General features: G+C 44.7%; 1 protein-coding gene across 1 annotated transcript in view; it reads right to left on the minus strand.

The window, feature by feature from the left end:
* Rnf217 (ring finger protein 217) overlaps nucleotides 1-16,046 on the minus strand; it is a 117,563-nt gene extending 101,517 nt beyond the window's left edge. The window contains exon 1 of the mRNA XM_060373534.1: nucleotides 14,740-16,046. Within this exon, the coding sequence (XP_060229517.1) occupies nucleotides 14,740-15,519 (780 nt within the window). The 5' untranslated portion in view covers nucleotides 15,520-16,046. The remainder of the gene's footprint in view (nucleotides 1-14,739) is intronic.
* Between the last annotated feature and the right edge of the window lie 4,669 nt (nucleotides 16,047-20,715).

Below are 20,715 nucleotides of genomic sequence, written 5' to 3' on the forward strand. Positions count from 1 at the left end.
TCTAGTCTCACGTATCACACCCTAATCTTTTGTGGAGTGCTCATTTTTCACCTGTTGAGTTTCTAAATTTTCTGAGAAGACTGATCATGGAATAGAATGTAAAGACCCACCTTTCTCACAGAGATGAGTGTGTGTGCCCAAATAGTTTGTGTTCTGAAATTCTTTTAATAGAATCTGCTGCTTCTCTTATACCTACCCTGTACTGAGGGATGGTCTCCAAAGCCCTGACTCTAGTGAAGGAAAAGAAAGCTTTGGACAGTGGGATTCCTCTCTGTAGAAAGCTCTGGCACTCTTGGCTGCCTATTCAGTCTGTGATTTGTTTGTCCAGAAAAGACGATGAGATTAATCATTCCTCCTCCTTGCGAGAGCTCCGGTCTCATGATCAGTGGCAGGCAGGCCCTTACATGACTGCGCAGGGTTAAGGATGTGGCCACTGATCAACAAGCTGCTAGCCGGGCCGTGAGAAGACTGCCCACTTGACCTTGGCCTCATTAGCTGGTGCTCTGAGCAAAGCTTTGCAGTCCTTCTAGATTGTAACAAACCAAGAGGATACTGAAATGAACAATCCACAATTTCTGATGATTTGGGTTGTTTGTTTTACACCATAAATCTAATGAATTAACCATACAAAAGCAACAGCACAGAACTGTTTTTGTTAGTTTAGAAATTTGGGTCAGTTGTTGGTGATTCTGGGTTTCTGAAGTCTGCATTCTGTTCATTTTGACACTTTGACAACCATGTATCCGAGGCAGTATCTCACATCAGGGACAGATGAAAAGCCCTGCGTGTTTCCTATGTCCACTATGTCATTACACTCACTTTCGCCTCTTATGCACAGCTTACTGGAAAGTCGATGCTGCTGCATACATCTTTCCTGGCCACGGTCAACCATTCTTGCAATTAAACAGACACTAAACTTGTAAGTCTAAACAAGTGGGTCAAAATCTCTCTGAAAAATCTTCATTCATTTAGACAGACATACAGATACAACCAAAGTATTAGGCAAAGACTGCTGTCCTTCCAACATTGACCTCCTTGGGATTCTCTGTAAGCCCCCCCTCCTGCTTAGTCAGAGTGACTCACAAGGTAACATTAGAACTCAGAACAAGACAAAAGTAAACTTTAGAATTATCTACCTCGGTTCACTCAAACTACACTTGAAGCAAACACTTAACTAGAAAAGAGTATACTTGGATTTTTCAAAATCAGCAACTACTGTCCATGTGTCACAAATATGTTACTCTCTGAAGTTGACAGGTAGATAGACACTCATAGTGTATACACACATGCACACATGCACGCACATTTTATATGTGTGCAAGCAAGCAAACACACACACACACACACACAATTTTAAGCTAAATATACCAACATAATACTACTTTCTTAAATTTTGGGGCTCTGTCATTGGGTGTTTCTTCCAGAAACAATCTTGAGAAGAAAAATGGCAGCAGACAGGAAGGAAAGCCACCTAAAGAAGTCAACGGTTATGTAGGACGAAATGAGGACACTTGGGATTGTACCTATCATTTCTCGTCCAGGGCATCTTTGGCAGAGGAACGAAACTGGCCTTCCTGCCAAGCTCATATATTCGAGCAGAGAGTGTAGGACAATACAGCTACACCAAAGTCAATTCTAAATTTACCAGATCTCAGTTCTTAGATAGAAATGAACTAAATAAATCACAAGCATTAGGGGAAAATAGCTTATACTCAATGGTCTCGTTCCCCTGCTGTCTTGAGCTGTTCAGCAACTAGGAGAAAAGGTCACGGTGACTGTGCCTGCCACACACAACCCAGAGCTAATCAGCCTCACCAACACTAAGAATGGCCAGTGATCAAGTGAGTGGACACAGTAAGAGTGAACACCGCAAAACGGAAGTGATTTGTATAGCCTATAATTAGTGCCCGCACTTTACAGTAGAGAATAGTATTGAGGCAATAGATTAGGAAGACTTTAAAAGGGATTAGTCATTCATGTGAAGGACTAATCCCTGAATTAAGTTACCTGAGCCAGGGGAAAGACCACATCATACAAGTAATATATTCCCTCTATTAGAGAGGCCTCTGTCATAGATCCCTCCATTACAGGTCCCTCCATTAGAGATCCCTCCATTACAGGTCCCTCCATTAGAGATCCCTCCATTATAACAACTTCTGAGTACAACACACTCGCTTCTGGAATTTTCAAGTTACCTGTTCAAGAAGATACTTAAGCAAACAACAAAAACATCTATACACACTAGACTACCATACAACAAAACTCCAACAGTGGGCTAATGAGGATTAACTAATTCATAAGTATCCTTAAATATAATACCATTTCCATATAGAATATGCCTACATGGTAAAAGAATCTGTTGGATCAGAGGCCTTAAAATTTTTAAGGAAGACTTTTAACTATGACTGTGACTGACTAAAATTCTGATATAATGGAAAGGAAACTGTACTAGTGAAAAGGCTTTTAAGTAATACTAAACAGAGTAATAGAAGTTGACCTTGACCCCAAAATATTTGTTACAGCAATATCTAAAATAATTCTAAGATAGAATAGCTCTCATATGAGCCCTTATAAAAGTATTCAAACACATGAATACAAGATTAAACTGTAGTAACCAATATAATGATAAATAGGAAATGAGTAAAGCTGGTAAGACATAAACATTAAAAAAAAAAAACAAAGTAAAATGCACACTCTAAAAGTTTTATTTCCTAAATTAACAATGTTTCTGGATTTTATCTGAAATTGTATGGTGGTAATTAAAATACATCTCTAAAATCCCTTGACACAGACCTTGAGAGAGCAGAGGTAAACCCTCCTTCCCATTGAGTGGGGTGGCTATGTGAACACTTTTCCCAGATGATGATGAGAGTTCTGCAAGTCAGGGTGGAAATGATTAGGTGACATTCACCAAGTTGGATGTTGCCTTTAGGGAGAGCCATCTCTAATGCAGAACGCTGGGATGAGCAGGCACTTTGATAGACAGCCACAGCTGAGCTTGCTAACAACAGCTGCAAGCCGAGTGTGTGTGACATCTGACTACAGCCACATGAGAAACACCAAGAGTGAACTGGCCATCTGAGCAATTCCCAAATTCCTGTCCCACAGTGTCATGGTCAAAAATAAAATGGCCACCTTAAGCTCCTGGGTTCTGGAAGAATTTGTTAAGCAGCAGGGACTGTAACCAGAGCAAGGGCTATAACTGGAGAGGAAATTCTTCAATGACTGTAGGACAGTATAAGATAGACTCTAGCCATGACATTTACTCACATTCAGTACTTAAGTATATATCATCAAAAGTTCAGATTCAAATATTTATCTTTTCAACGTACTCTTATCTCATTTTCAAGTATCCCCATCAGTTTGAGTAAGTATTAACTGAACACCTCCTCCTCCTCCTGGATGCTGGTCCAAGGCACTAGTGTGGAATCAGCTAAGGTACTATGGGTGGGGTCACAGATATCACAGAATCAAACACCAATCATCCTACAAGCACATAATTACAAAAGATCCAAGGACATGCTGACAGAGTGAAAAGGACTCTGAGAGCAAGAAAGAGACTCTGCCCGTGGAGTCTTGGCAGAGATCTGAAGACTCGGGGGAGTTGACCAAAGAAAGGACATTATGCCTTGAGAGAAGACAGCTTGATGACAGAAGGGGCTAAAAACCATAAGACATGCCAAATCCTACCAGCCACGTTAGGAACCAGGATCTTTATGTGAGGTGATGGAAAGTAAAGTTCTGCAGGCGTTCAAACAAGATAATGAAATGTTGACATTTTCATTTCAAAGGTCTATTTTGGATAGTAGGTTTGTATCCATGTGACAGAACACCTGATTATGAACTTACAAAAAACAAAAAGCTGTGCTCTGATCGCAGTTCTGGATCACTGGGTACTGCTGCATGGGGCTGTAGCAGCAATGTTCCTCTTGATGGGAATACATAGCTGAGAGGGATGCTACCTCATGGCTCCAGAAAGTAGAATACAGAGAGGGTCAGCATCCCGATATCTCCTCTCAAATGTGTCCACAATGTCCTAACTTCCTTATCTTAGTCCCTACCACCTAAGAATTTTACTACTTCAGAATAATGTCACAACCTGAAGACCAAGCCTTCAACATCTGGTCCCTTGAGAAGCCATTCAATATCCAAACTATAGCATTTTCTAGTACAATGTTTTGTATATTGGCAACACCATCTTAAATGTATTAAATACGATGGAATAAATAAACCCACATTACACATACTATTTCCATGCCTATAACACACAAAAGAGAATTATTTTGTGAATAAGTATGGTGTGTGTACCACATGCATGCATGTTTCCGGGGCAGTGGGTTCCCGAGCTGCACCTAACCAATGCTGGGTTTACCGTCACACCTAGCTTTTTACCAGGGTACTGGGAAATCCAAACTCACACCCTCATGTCATTGCTGATGGAGCAAGCAACTTAAGACACTCCAGAAGTCCCTAAACAAAATAGCACGAAGCTCTTTATCTGCACACTGTACTGTCTAATGGAAACAAAGAGAAGGACAGGGGCAATTTAGATACAATGACATGAATAGAATCTTCCAGAAGGATTCTTGCATTGTTTTATAGCTGCACATAAAAAGGGCAGAGTATAGTAAGAACGTTTAATCTATATAAAGGGGTCAAAAACAATTATCACAGAATAATATCTACCCTGAGACTAGAAGAATGAAGAGGAATGAAAGAAGCAGAGAGATAGACAGCAAAGAAAGAACAATGGCTCTCTCTCCTAAGACAGAAGGTAATGCTACCAAAGGCAAAGACTCAGGGGTGTCATGGGTCTTCAAAGAACACAAAGTTTATTATATGGCTATAGGCCTAGGGCTACTAGATGACAAAGCTTGGAAAGTACAGGAATCAGATCACTTAAGAGATGTGTGTACACAAAGTTCACACTCTGAAAGCAAGAGCACTGAACAACTAAAAAGGAGACAGCCAAAAATGGTCATGTGTCTTAAAGAACCCTCTGGCTTCAGTGCTGGGAAAAAGGTTGGAGACAAGACTGAAACACGGGAAACAAGTCATCAGAACCCAAAAAGGAGGCATTGAAGACAAGGCTCCACTGTTAAGAATGCTCCCATGCTCTTCCAGAGGACCCAAGGCAGACTGCCAAGACCCAGGGTCACCACTACCTGAGAATCCATCCAGGGGATCCAAGTGCCTTTTTCTGGCCCTATTAGGCACTCACATATAATGTGACATACATTCCCTCACACACACACACACACACACACACACACACACACTTATACATAAATAAAGATTAAAAATAAAATGTAAAAGAAGATCCATGGGAGAAAAAGTCTTAGGCAGGAACAAAGAAAATGGCAGTAGAAATGAGAAAGATACAGAAGAATAGAAAAAAGCCGTGAGGATGTGGGAGGGAAAGAACTGCAAGCAGGGGTAGAAAGAAGAATTCAGGCACGGCTGCAAGTTTCTGAACTGGCTATGACTAAAGAAATCCAGGACTCCTGATGCAAAAAGCAAGCTCTGGGATGGCAGAGAACAGAAACAGGAATCCAGAGAACAGAAGCAGGAATCCACTTTGAATATGTAGAATGAACTGTCTACAGGTAGGCATGCGTAGGGCATGCTGCTTGAACTGACAAAGAGGCATAGCTGCATAGTTAAAAGATAGGAAGACCCATGGGCTGGGAAAAGCCCACCTGAACCCCAGCAGTAAGTGGGTAGATGCTAGTAAACACTAGAGATTTTGTGGAAAGGCTTAAGGGCCATGTGGACACCATCACACTAAGAGATGGTAAAAGAGAAAGTGCAAATAAAGGGTAATAACTCAAAAATTAGGAAGACAATGGGCACACAGACCCAAAAACCAAGCAGTAAACCAAATTACTGTTTTTCTAAACTGAGCTCCTGTTTGTTCCTCATGTAGAGTAGGAGCCCTCCCTACTAAGTTGGAAGTCTCCACTGTCTTAAACTGTGTAACTATGCTTCTTTTCTTCCGTCATTTGAGAGCATTTGATTTTGGGTGATATGAACATTTCCCCTCTGGAATATTGCCTTCGTCATCTAAGCAGCTTTTTATTTCCACTCCACCCCCACAATGTGTGTTCTACACACACACACACATACACACACACACACAGCTAAGGATGGGCACACCTGACGATTCCTCCCTCCTTCTCCCTCCTCATCCCTTGCAGAGAAGATGTAGATTATTGACAAGGCTACTACCACCCAGCTTTGCTTGGGCCTTCTGTCATCATTGCCTTTTTGCTAAGATAACAAATTTAAAGGCTATGAAAGGGCTACAGGCTCTTGAGGCAAAAAACCAGTCTTCATTTCCTTAACTCAGTGACTTTGAGAAACTCAGTGGCTCACTAATCTTCAGTGTTCTCTCTCATAGAAGGTCCCACTACAGCAGTTCCCAACCTGGGAATCCAACGACCCTTTCACAGGGGTGGGATATCAGATATCCTGCATATCAGACATTTACATTACAATTCATACCAGCAGCAAGATTGCACTTATGAAGGAACAATGAAAATAATGTTATGGCTGGGGTCACCACAGCACGAGGAACTGTATTAAACGGTCAGCAGCATTAAGGTTGAGAACCACTGCTTTGCGAAGACAGTTAAGTTTCACCATCATCATTAGGGAAGATCTTAACTCAATCTGCCTGCTGTTTCACAAGAGGAAAGGAGAGAGACAAAGGTGCTCCAAGAAGAACATGTGAAAACATGTGTGTTGTGTATGTGTGTGTGTGTGTGTGTATGTGTGTGCAGGTATGCATACATGTATGTATATGATGTGTGGTGGGTGCGTGCGCATGTGTGTATGGATGTGGGTATATACATGGGGGGTGCACAAATGGACTTGCCTGTATATATGAGTGTGGAAACTAGAAGCCAGATCGCCTTACATCTTACTTTTTTCTTAAACGCATCTTCCAATAAACCAGGGACCCCCCCTGCCTCTGCCTCCCAGCACTGGAGTTACAAAGGAGTGCCACAGTGCCCAGCTTTCATGTGGTACCTGGGCACCAAACTCTGGTCTTCATGTTTGTCCAGCAAGCACTGCACCCCCTGGTCCACGTCCCCAGCCCTCCTTCCTTTTAAAGGCGTCTTTGTCAACTTCAGGAAAAGCATTCCAACTCTGTTCTCAAGGAACGGGCTTCTTCCTCTCAAACCCTTCTCTGGTTCTCTCCTGTGACCCACACTCCGTGTTTCTGCCCACTGACATGACCAGAGTGAGTCCCCCGCCCTCCTTCTCTCACTCTCTAGGGGACCTCCTCCAGGCTTCAACCCTCCAACTCATATCCTCCACTCAGCTCTCTCTTCTGATGCCAGATACTGACCACCTATAACGGTCCTTCACGAATGTCTCCACAGGACTTTCCTCTCAGCCTTTTCAAAGGCCTCATTTCTTCCAAACCTTAGCCTCCTACTGTTTCTCACCTTACTAAATGGCAAACCCTGTTTTCTAATGGTTTGGACCCAAATATTGAGTCATCCTTAATTCTCTTCCTCTCACAGCACATCCAACCAGTAAATCCCATAAACTGTCAGCTACATCAGTGAAATATATTCAGACTTTGAAAGTCCACACCACACATCTCTATCCTCTTAGTCAAAACTATTCCTTTTCTGCTTGGAATAATGTCATCCTCTTCAAACTGATCATTTTTTTTTCTTCTACTTAATCTTAACAGCAAGTTCTCCACAGAGACTGAGCCCCTTCACAGGGACAGTTACATCTGGCTACACTTCTGTTCTGTTCAGTGGTTCCTTGTAGTTTCCCATCTTACTCAGATTAATGACAAGCTCTCTATGGCCTGAAATCCCTGCCTTCTACCATCTTACCACACGCACCGATGCTGCCTTGTATCAGCCACATCATCCCTGGCACACCTGGGCAGTCTCTGCCTCTGGAACTGGACTGCCATTTTCTAGATTTGCATAAGGGACTTTGTCAAAGAAACCATTTATATCAATGCCCTTCAAGTGATAGACTTAGTAACAAGCAATCCCCTCTTCTACTCCGTAGTCCTCAATACCTCTACTACATGAAATCTCCTTCATAGCCTAGCATATAAACTCCACCAAGCCAGGGAGGGATGTTGCAATTTTCTTTCCTTTTATCTCAAGCACTGACAAAAGCAGCTATAACACAGCAGGCGCTAACATACAAGTCAACTAACACGAAATGATGAACTACAGATGAGAATGGTTAGTACGAAGATTTTGACTTGATGGTGGTTCTCAGTATTTGTGATTATGTATACACAGTTCAAGCACAATGATCCTAAGAGAGATGGTGTAGAGGGAATGGTTGGAGGTTACAGAGAATGCTGAACGCTGGACATTATATTCCTGTAGACACTAAATTGTCACTTTATGACAGAACCTAATTTGAGAGTTTCCTTTCAGTGTAGTATGTAAAATCCTTCTAACAAAATAAATATAAACAAAATAAACACTTTTTATAACTTTAGGGTTTGAGAATGAAGCCTGGTGGTCGATCACATGATGAGCATAGTCCAGCCCCTGGGCTCGCTCAGCAGCACACACACACAAAAATTCTTTCTTTAAGCATCAGGTGAACTGTCACAAATGAACCAAAGCAAAATTAGCAAAACTCATGTTAATGGAATCAACACTTTAAAGGAAAAGGCTGCTCAGAAATATTCTCTTTCCAACAACTGCAATGTATTCTGAAACATACATATATAAATAGACATATATATGTGAGCGAGTATATGCAGATTTATTACTTTGGATTAAACAAAGTAAGAGAAATCATAACACATTTACTAAAAAGGCTAGTTGGTTCCTGTAACGACCTTAAGAGAAGCTACCAGAGTGTAAGAAAAAAAGAAGAAAGTATCCAATCACTTTAAAAAGAGCTTTTATCAATAAAACTGGAAATAAAAACACTTCCAACAAGGCTGTAAGATGGTTTCTTGGGAGCACTGCATATGTCTGCAGAGGATCTCCTGGCACAGGTCTAATGCAAAAACAGAACGCTGGCAGACAGGGTGATTGCAAGAACTCCTGCCAGCTGCCCGTCCTTGGTGCCCGTCACAAATTCTTAATAAAAGGCTGCAAACACAATCTCTACCACACTCCATTTGGTGTATCGCCTCTGCTAGACGGAGAATAAAAATCACCACCAGGCGGTGGTGGCACAAACTCCCAGCACTCGGGAGGCAGAGGCAGTGTGATCTCTGAGTTCAAAGCCAGCCTGGTCTACAGAGTGCGTTTTAGGATAGCCAGGGCTACCCAGAGAAACCCTGTCTCAGGGGGAGGGAGGGTTAAAAATCACATCTGAAGGTGTCAGCTGATATGGAGGGTCACCAGTTAGTACTCGCAGTGTTACTTGAGATGTTTTAACAGTGGAGTTCGGTATCAGGCTACTCTACAGCCTCGTTTCCACCCAGCTGTGTGGGAAGGCAAACAGCCACACCACAGGAGGACCAGGGTCTGCTGGCCCCAGAGCTCACTGCCTGATGCGAGACAGCCTGCCCTACAGAAATTAAGTGTCAGTTAAAACCAGACTTCAGAATGTAAAAGAAAAACAGAAACAACTGCTAAAGAGAGATGGCGCAGACAGAGGAGAGGACAGTCAGGGCACAGGTCAGGAAGGTGTACAAACAAGCGTTACCACCTCCCCCAAACAATGCACTGACAACACACACAGGCGGGCATAAACAAATGCACAAGTGGGCCTTAATCCTCGCTTTTGAAATTTGAGATGTGACTCAGAGTTCATGCTTCCATTATTCTTCACACTTTCAAGAGTACCAAACACATATAGGGTCTACCCATGAGAAGACAATGGTCACTCCAACTCCGTGTTCAATAAGATAAAGATGTCCATCTACTTTAAGAATTACAGGAAAGGAATTTAAGTTACACTTCCTTACCCATGACTTTGATTCACTAACGGGATACTTTCCTTTTGGCCCCCTGGGTCACTGGTTCTAGGGTGACAACAGTAGCAGTCATTTTAGGACATCTCCATGCAGCAGCTGTTTTCCTCACACTGTGTAGAAGAAATGTGTTGCTTGCTGCTATTAATATCCATTCAACAGGTGTGTACATTCCAAGTCGTACGCATGTACCAGTCTCCCGCACTTCTGAGCAGTGTGCTAAAAGCCACGACAGCTGCTGCCTTGAGCTGGTCCGTTAGTAGGCTCAATTCTTTCCTTGTGTCAGCCAAAGTACTAAATGTTAATGTTTCATATTTGCAACACATTTTTCTGTCTAAATCAAAGTCATGAAGGAGAGATATTTGTGGATGGTCTCTGCTTCACAAAGGTGGCAACAGATCACCTTTCTTCCTAGAAGAATGTGGCAAAGGCCAAACAAGCTGAGAAGATCGACACTTGGGAGAACGTGGAATCTGGGAGACACTGCCTGTGTCCTGGAGACTATTTGCTAGCCACGTATGTCACTGGGAAATGCACTTCTAAAAACATATGCACAAAACTTACATATACCGCCTGGCGGTGGGAGCACACACCTTAATCCCAGCACTTGGGAGGCAGAGGCATGAGGATCTCTGAGTTCAAGGCCAGAGTGAGTTCCAGGACAGCCAAGGCCACACAGAGAAAAACCCTGTCTCAAAAAACAAAAACAAACAAACAAACACAACAACATACCTGTACCTAAGCAACAGAAGCCACGGTAACTTCCACTCTCTGTCTTGGTGTACCAGAACCTCTAAATCAGTGCCCAGTGCAGTGACTGATGGTCGGATCTACAGTTCTACTCTTCATCGTGGTTGGTAATCAGGAGGTATATGGAAACTAATGCACTATAAAGTCACCCCACCAGGAAGAATTACTCTGCCTGATCACAGCACTGAGATACTGTCACTGTCTAATGGTTTCTGCTGTTCTGAAATACTGCTGATACCTACTCATTGGCTTTGGCCACATCACCAGTCCCTGAAAGAGGCTTTGCTGCTCCAAGTCTGAAAGCATTTCTAGCTCCCAAATTTGTCTTATTTCAAAGAACACAGCAGCTCTCTCAGAAGAGCTCACTTAACCAGGCATGAGTCCAACTCTCAATTAATATGCATTTTTAATGTTTGTATAAAATGTTTAATACTGATTGGCTTTACGTTCGTAAACGATGTTAGATAATGCACAAATGTGGCACAAACTCAAATGTGAACCTGTCACTGATAGGTCTTTAAATACATCCTTTTCTCCCACAAAGGTTTTAAGAGGCCTGGAAGTCAAGGCTTGCTTAGGTCAAAAATATTATCAGATGAGAAAGAGAGGACATGCAACATCTCCCCTGCCTATTTTTGTTGCTGTTGTTTTAGTTTCAGTACTGTGGGTCAAACCTAAAGCCACACACAAGAAAGGACACCACCACTGAGCTAAAATTCCAACCCCCCACCCCCCAAGACACACACACACCTTTTTTAAAATCTGGAGACAGGGGCTCACTAAGTTACTCAGGCTGGCTTTGAACTCACAAAGTTGACCAGGCAAGCCTTGAACCTGTAATCTGTCTACCTCAATCTCTGAAGCAGCTACAATTAAAATCTGTACCATCAGGCCTGGTTGCAATGCCCTTTTACCCTTGTTCAGTAAAGCAGCAACCACCCACTTACATGTTTTTAATGGTAAATTCTCCCCAGATCATGGTCTACAGTTAAATTTCACTGATGAGAAGATTCAGGCATACGTGACCATGAAACACAGAACTCTGAATATAAAGACGACTAGATCTTAAAATTCAGGATGACATCAGAAATATTACAATCACAATCCTGTATTTTACCCAATGGAAAAAAGAGTTAAGTTTGCATAAGCTAAAAGTTTGCTTAAACTCTTGAAGATCTAACAACAAATGAAGCCTATTTCACTTATCTGCTTTAAGTCTTTTCTTTTAAACAAACAAGCAAGCAAACAAACAAACAAAAATGCTCAGGGAAAATTTTAGCACCCAAGCTTTCTGGGGTGACCTTAGCTTCTTTACAAATTCAATAACAACTGAGCAAATATGTGCTATACGCTAAATAGGTAGAAAATAACAAAATCTTATGGAAACTCCTGTCTTCACAGAGGTTAACTCTAAGATAAGGTATAAGGTTAGCACTATGGAGAGGAACTAAAAGCCAGGAAGAGACAGGGAGTGTGGCCTAAGGCTCAGCTTTTAGAAGGTGGTCACAAAGACCTGGGAGCTGGCTCAGTTGGAAAGAACTTTGCTGCACATGTCTGAGGACCCGAGTTCAAATGTCCAGCATCCACATCGAAAGGTGAGGCATGGCCATGCATGCCTGTAGCCCCAACACTGGGGAGCAGAGACAGTTGGACCCCAGGAACTCAGCCAGATGGCCTATGTGAAAGAGCAAGCTCCGGGTTCAGGAAGAGACTCGGTCTCAGTGGAACAGGGAGGACAGTGACAGAGCAGGACATCCACTATCCTCCTCTAGCCTCTGTGCAAGTGCACAAACGTGCAAGGCCAAGCACATACACGCACACATCGACACATACGAAGACACTCCTCTCAGTGAAGGCCACAAAGAAGGATATGTGAGCACAAACCCAAAGGTGGGAGTGGTAGACAGAACCCGCAAAGGGACAGACAGGGAGGGAAATCTGCTAGACACGGGGAATGGGTGCATAGCTCGGCGGTGGACACGTGCCTGGCATTCTGGCCACATTTTGAGCTGTGATCATTTGAAATAATGCCTATTTCTTGCTGTTGAAATTCCTGGGAGGCCAGGAACCCCGGTGTCACAGAGACTGCAGACACAGTTCAGACAGTGCTGTCACTTCAAAGGAGAGTTTTGTGGTATGATGCTAAAAGGACGACTTGCTCAGCTTGCTCCTCTTCTCCCTACACCTCAAAACACCCAACTTCCAAAAACTAGCTTACGCTGACAAAAAAGAAAAGAAAAATGCTTTGGTGAAAGGGCCTATTGTAAGGAAATCAAACTGTTAGGCTGCATACCAACTCATCAGGAACCAGCTGGAAAAGTTTGTATCCAGCACTTAGTAGTTAGGACTAGACCTGGGTATAGTAGGACAAAGTTAATTCCAGAACTCAAGAAATGGAGGCAATAGCTCAAAGGTTCAGGGCCAACCTGGGATACTTAGCCAGTTCAAGGCCACACTGAGTTACACTGAGCTACACAGCAGGCTACTGCCAAGAGATGATAGATAGATAGATAGATAGATAGATAGATAGATAGATAGATAGATAGATACATGGATGGATGGATGGAAGGTAGGTAGGTAGATAAGGGCTACTCTTGGTGTTATTGTCTACACCTCATTAGATGCTATTCTGCACTATTTTTGAGCACATTTGCTCTCTCCATGACTTCTCTAGAGCAAAGCCCATATTTTGAGAATGCCTGCATTCCATCACAAATCTCTGCACACGGATGGCAGCACTACCATACAAGGGTGATGTCATAGAGACGACCACAAACAAGCAGCAGACATTCCTGTTTTAAATCTCCGCTGGTGGATAAATCCTAAAACAGACACCCGGTCTCTCACGGCCGTGTGGATAATAATCTCAGCCATTTGGGCCAAGGGCCTGTTTGTGAAACATTCCATTCTGTGTAAGTTTGCCTTTGCATTTTCGGTTGGGCACAGCACACACTTTCAGGCTAGACTCCAGCCACGCAGATGCCCACAGAACACACAGGAAGCACACTGTCTAGAGAAAGCCCTGTTCAGTTTACTTCAGCCAGAACCAACAACACTATCATCTGAAACTACCCAATCCAGACACATCCAGACAGTCTAGCAAGACAAACAGGCAGGAAGGGAACAACTTCACAGTGCAGGAAAGATTGGAAGACACGTTTTAAAAATATCTGAGCAGGGGCCTGGAGGATGAGGTAAAGCGTCACAGAAAAGCTGGCACCTGAACAGACAAGGTTTTGTAAGATGAATAGGCCTAGGACAATCAGACATGGGATCAAAGGGCATTAAGAATTGTGCAAAACCCTGGCAGAAACACCGCAGGCTGAAAACCATGGAAGAGGGCTGCTATATTTCTCAAGCTTTCCAAGAAAAAAAAAAAAAACAAACAAGCTCTCCAGAAGAGGGTGGAGGGGAGGGAAGTTCCGTGGCTGCCTGTTTGGTTAAACCTCTGGTCTCTCTCTGCTTTGTTTGGCTCTTTCCGTTTTGTTTCTCTCTTGAGGAAATAAAGTACTGACTGTGGTGGCTTAAAATTTCATTGGAGAAGAGTCTTTTAACTTTATTATGGAAAACTGAAAAGTGGGCAAGAGTTAACTTTTTTTTTTAATTTACATTTCTCTAGACATGCAGAAAGAACAAGTTTAAAAATGCAGGTATCACTGCCCTGCCATGATACTAATTCTCTTTACCAGCTCCACAAACATTTGGTTTGTGCTGTCTGTCAGTTTCGGGGATGCCAGACCAGTGAGGCAGTCTTTCTGCTCGCCTTGGGAGCAAGCTCTTGCATGCAATCGACAGACAAAATAATCAGAGGGCAATCTGCCTCCTTCCTCCCGCAGCTGCCAACCAAAACCTGAAGCTCAGGGCAGAGTTAACCAGCCAATAAACCAGTATGGGTAAAACACACTTAATAACAACTGAGGCGCTAGCAAATTGCTGGAGGCACTGGGGAAGCGGCCCAGACACCTCTTCCCTTGCTAGGGAGCTTGGAGGGGAACCTCCACACCGGTGCTCTGGCACGGTGACCCGGACTGAGAGTGGGCAGAGAGAACGGTGGAAGTTACCTGAGAGCTCAGGTAGATTTTCAGGCACTCCTCGCACACCGCCTTCTTGCAGCACGGGAGGGGCTTGATGGGCTTGTCTTCCAGGCACACCCGGCACATCAGCACCATGAGGGGCGCGTAGGGGTCCCCTACCCCGCCCAGGCCGGAGTAGGGTGGCGCCCCTAATAGGCCAGGCACGGAGAAGGGCTCCGGAGCCAGGTAGAACTCCAGCTCGATGCTGCCGCCGTCGGGGGAGAGGGGGTCAGCCGCGAGCGAGAGCGGAGAGCTGGGGAAGGAGGACGGCGGGCTGGCGGGTATCGGCCCCGGCAGGACTCGAGGTGGGGACTCCGGCGACGACTCGGCGGAGGGGGCCTCGGGCAGGTCGCTCTCCACGCAGTACACGGAGCAGAAGACCTGCGGCTTGGCGGGGGGCGGGGGTCGCTGGGCCAGCGCGTCCAGGAGCAGCCCGTCGGGGGGCTGCTGGCCGGGGGGCGCCTCCCGCGGCCCCGCTCCCTCCGGCTCGCGCTCCAGCCGCAGCTGCAGGCTGTGGGGGTCCAGGGGCCCGGCGAGTGGCAGTCCCGCGGGCCGCCCCGCCGTGGCCCGGCGGCTCGCAGGCTCCTGGGCGCTCGCGTCCGCGCAGCCTCCGCCGCCCGGCTCCGAGGAGGCGGCGCGCGGCCCGGCTGCCCCGGTGCGGTCCCCTCGCGGCCTGGGGGACTCGGGCTGGCCCGCCGAGCCCCCGCCGGGGAGCCGCGCCTCCCGGGGCCCGCCGCCGCCGCTCACCGTGCTCTGCTCCTCGCCCATCGCCGCCCGCGGCCCGCGCCGCCGCCGCCCATCCAGCCGCCGGGACCCCCAGCCGGCGCCGGGCAGCGCGGGCAGCGGCTCCGCTCCACTCGCGGCTGCGCTTCTGCTTCCGGGTCCCTCCTCCGGGGCCGGGACGCCCCAAGCTCCCTCCGGGGAGCCCGTGCTCCCGGGCCGCAGCGCGCGGCCAGCCGGCTCCTCCTCCTCCTCGTCGTCCTCCCGCTCGCCCTCCTCCTCCTCCTCCTCCTCCTCCTCCTCCTCCGGCGCGGCCGGGCACCGCCTCGGGGACGCCGAGGGCCTCGGGCTGTGGGTGTCCCGCCCGCATGCAGGTCGGGGCGGTGCCGAGGAGTCCCGGTGGGGGCGGGGAGGGTCGGGGGGAGAGGCGACCGTCAGCCCCGCGCCGTCCCTGTCCCCGCGATCCCGAGGGTCGCGTGGGGCCTGTGGCGTCACCGAGAGCTTGTGCCCCCCGCGGGGGAGAGGCGGGAGCGGGCGACCTCCCTCCTTCCCACCTCGTGCTTCACCTAGGGCCCCGCTCCCCTCCCCCTCACCCCACCCCTCTGGGCACACCTCCCCACACGTACACACACGCGCGCGCGGGCACCCGCGCACACACACACTGGCACGCACTCCCGGGTGAGTGTGAGCTGGAGCCGAGGTGCGCTCTCACGCCTGGAGTTCACCCTCGGCCCCGGCCAAACCCCTTTGAAAGCGCCACCAGGCGCCCCTGGGGGCTGTGCTTTGAGTAGAACTTGCTACAGAACTGCTGGACCCCGGGCTCCGGGCTGGAAAACCCCGGGGTGTTAGCGCTCCAGAAGTGGAGGCAGCACCCTGTTCTCTGCCCAGGGCGACAGGAAGGATCTTTGAAAACCACAAGCAGTCCGAAAAGCACTTGTCGCCTACTCCTCTGACTACAGTACTCAGGAGCCCGGCGAATAGCTGACCCGAGGTTTATCCCTTTTCCTCGGTTCGCTGTGCTCTCAGGAAGTTGTTTCTGCGGGTTTGGTTTTTGTTGCGGTGGTCAGATTTTCCTTGTTGTTTGGTCGGTTGGTTGGGTTTTTGTTGGTTGGTTGTTAACCCTTTCAAGTGGGTAGCCCGGCCTAATGGATCAGCTGGATCATCGTTGGGAATCAGGGAGACTTCCATTAACCTAACCAAATTCATACCCAAAACTGTTTCCAAGACAACAATTATATTTCAGCCAGAACTTAATTATGTGTTGATCTATCTTTATATTACAGGAAGCATTAGTCACCCAAACACTGGTGTTTTACTTTTCTAAGCCAATGAAAACATTTTTGCGAAACCAACCGTTTTGTTGTTTTGTTTTTTTTTTTTTCAACTTGGGAGGGAATTCAATTTACACATTCACGTCAAAGGAAGAAGCTGTGAAGTGTGTAGATTTTCTTTTTTATCTTGAAGTTCTTATTAAGTTGTTCTAAAATACTTTGCAAGGCATTAAGCAAATGCTACTAGGTAACTAGGAATTCAGTATTCGCGCCGCCAAGAAGCAGAACAAAAGGCCTGCACAGCCATCCCGGCGGTTCAGGCTCAGGTACACCTGGACAGGATGATTTGAATCACTCCAAATTCTCTAACACACACTGGTGTGACCCAAGAATGAAGAATAATTGTTTTGAAGATTAAATGACACTCAAGCAGCCTGGAGAGATAGCTCACTCAATCAAAGCGTGGGGACCCAAAAGTAGTCCTCAGTACCCACCTCAGTAGCCATTGGGAAGCCCAGTCCTGAGTGGATGACCACAGACGGCCCCGCCATTCTCCTGTTCAGATATCCCCCTCTCCTTACCAGGACTTCTTCTTGCTAGATGCTTCCAGCACTTTGGATCATAAGAACATGCTCTTCCCAGTTTCCTCCAGGTAAATGTTCCCTGCCTACTCCTGGGCCTGGCACTTCTAGCATTGGGTCTGGGACCCACAGCCTCCCCTCCCCAAACCCCTAGACAAACAAAACACGAATCACAATGCAATGCTACAATGATGGTCCTCTCCTCGCCCAAACTGATGATGCACCACTAGTAATTGTGCTGAGGGAATTTCTTCTTTTTCTTTTCTTTTTTAAGACTGAAAATATAGTTACTAACTGGGAGGTGGTGGAGCACACCTTTAATCCCCGCGCTTAGGAAGCAGAGGCAGGTAGATCTCTGTGAGGCTGAGGCCAGTTTTGCTACAGACAGAGACTCTGTCTTGAAAAACAAACAACACTAACAAAACCCATGAAAATATAGCTACCAGATAGCAGGAATTCCACAGATATGTTATGAGGTTAATAATGTCCCTGCTCAGACCGTCTACAGACAAGTTGTTACTACAACACAAATGTTATTAATGTCCTTCCTACACCATGTTCAGCTCTCAGCACGTCCTACCCTGAACCGAAGAGCTCCGGTAAGAACCTGCCTTTGCTATCCGAACTCACATTCAGAATTCAGTGTCACATCCAGAACGTGGTGACTACCGCCACCAACGACTATCGTGTTGTCACTGAAAGTCTTCTCTCACCCCCTGTCTTATCCTGGCCTTTAAATATGGCTTGCTTGGGGCTTCCTTGAAAACTTTTAGCCAGGTATTAGACTATTTTAAAACCTAAAGTTACCTAATTAGAAAAAAAAAATGTGATAACTTAGAAACTGAATCATTTTAGTTGTGTCTATAAAAGCTAAAATAAAATTCTCCTCAACTGTTGTGGAGAATAATGCATACTATTTAAGTAGCAATTATTCGATTATATGTAAACAATTATATTTGAAAAATTAGATTTGTCTGTCTGAAGGACAGTCCCTTAGCTATTTAAAGAGGAATAAAGAAACCAATTATTTAACTAAACTGTGTAACCTGAAGAAGCTGAAGAAGGCTTCTCAGCCATGCAGCTGACTCTGCAACCTCCTCAGCTATTTTTCTGCTCTTCGTCAGCAGAGGAAGAGAACTTGGAATCGTGAAGAAAGGGGGCATTGCGTGCTTAAGAGAATAAAATAGCTTTGTCTTCTTTTCCCACCTAAACCCCTTAAGAAAAATTCAAGGAGGAAGATTTATGAGAAAGTTAACAAGAAAAACCAAACATTGTTGTCTCTTCAAAAAGGTAAAGTAACACAAGGCACGACCAGATGCTTGAAAAGCAGAAGAAGCCGGGAAGAAGAAGAAAGAAGGGAAAGGGAGAAAGAGAGAGAAGGTAGAGAAAGGACGGTGTGTCTGTGCAGGAAAAGCTGTCACCAATTCTCACAAGCCCAAATAACCATTTAAATAACTTTAACACATTGGTGTGCAGTGTTTTTTTATTGGCTTCTGCGTCTATAAAAACTATGTGGGGTGGGGGAAGCTAGAGAGACGACTCAGTAGCTAAGAGCACTGGCTGCTTTTGAAGAGGATTCAGTTTCCAGCACCCACATACTGGCTCACAACTGGCTGGTGTAACTTCAGTTTCAGAGTCTCTACACTCTCTCCTGGCACTGGGTACATACTTGGTACACATTTATATAAGCAGACAAAACACTCATGCATATAAAAATAAATATTTTAATTAAAATAATATATATGAAATTGCAGGATTTTTGTTTTTGTTTTTTTTTTTTTTTTTTTTTGCTTCTGTGTCTTTATTATGTAAGGATCCATCCTGATCACATTATGTACCGCTGCATGTGTAAGTCATATGATTTGGCGTATTTAATACCTTTTCTGTGTATACCCTATGTATTATGATGTATCAAAACAGGTAATTTATGATCTCAATAAATATATCATGTTTATAATTTTAGTATCTTTTTAACATTTAATGTAACTTTTATATACATTCCTAATAGAGAATACCAAAAAGTCCTAAGAATTAAATTGCTACTGAAAACAGTAATAACATTTTGAAGGTTTTTGTCACACATTATCAAAAAATATTTAGCACCAATTTATATTCTCATCATCGTGGTGGGTATAAGGTAATCTCCTTCTTTAATCAGTTGAAGGATGATTTACTATATACCATCACAAATTTAATTTGGGGGTATGTTTTTTTAGAAAAATATCCTATAGTAAAAGAAAGAAGAAAAAGAAATCCTATGGTAACTGGCAAGCCCCATCTAGCTCCACATCTTTAAGTCGGCATGTTGTGGCTCTCCATCCCTGACTTTAGGGTCCTGATGGTGTCTTGGCCTCTTTCTATTGCTGTGAAGAGACACCATGAACAAGCCAACTCTTATAAAAGAAAGCAGTGGGATGCTTTGCCTTATCTCAAGGATTCCCTCAGCCTTGTGAATTACAATACTGCACAAAAGAGAAGCTGATTGGCCTTTATAGGTTCTCATTTCCCTTTTTCATCCCAAGCAGAAAGGTATCACTGGGAAGATAGGGCACCTGCCAACTGAAGATAAAGACAGAAAAATATGAAGGGAAAATGAATTACTTGGTTCTTGTTATCAAAAAAAAAGTTCATTTTCTCGGATGGCTTAGATAAGAAACGTTTTCACTCCTGATATTTTGTCCATTTGAAATTAGTTATGATCCTTTGCTTGACAAAATCTAGCAAGAGGATTAAATGGCTATGAAAGTTTTTAAAGCCAGCAGCTTAAGCCATTCAGCTATATTTATTCTAAAATTATGGCAAATAATTTTAGCTATTTATCTCTTAACACACTGCTACCAAGTTGGAATGGGAAAGACCCAGCTGCCTTTGGGGGACGTTAAATGCCACAAGCTGTTTCTCAAATACTGTGGCATCAATATAGCTCAAAATATTTTCTCAAATACTTTTATTTAAATTTCTCAATATGCAAGTATCAAAAACAGCTTGTTATTCACACATTCGTGACTCATTTACATTTTCTGGTATTTATATGACTCTGATGAACTTTGGGGGAATCATTTATGTTCCATAATCCTTTGGTACTTGGAAAAGTACCAAGATGAAAGGTTTTTACGGAACCCAGTCCTGTTTTGTATTGAGTGCCAATTTGCTTGCATGCCTCAGGCCTCAGTTTTCACTCCTGAAAAAAGGGCAGATCTAACTGAATGGTTCTAGAGCTCATCTTATTACTAAAATTGTAATTTCCTGTTCAATTAACATTCTCATATGTCTTGTGTACATAAAGTCTTGATATGCATAGATAGGGCTTATACTTAGTGACTGTAGTTCCATCAGACTCCTGAAGAATCTTGCCATTAAGTAGAGACAACACATAGGTAATGGACACATCA

Source organism: Meriones unguiculatus, chromosome 20, assembly GCF_030254825.1.
Source record: "Meriones unguiculatus strain TT.TT164.6M chromosome 20, Bangor_MerUng_6.1, whole genome shotgun sequence".
Classification (NCBI taxonomy): domain Eukaryota; kingdom Metazoa; phylum Chordata; class Mammalia; order Rodentia; family Muridae; genus Meriones; species Meriones unguiculatus.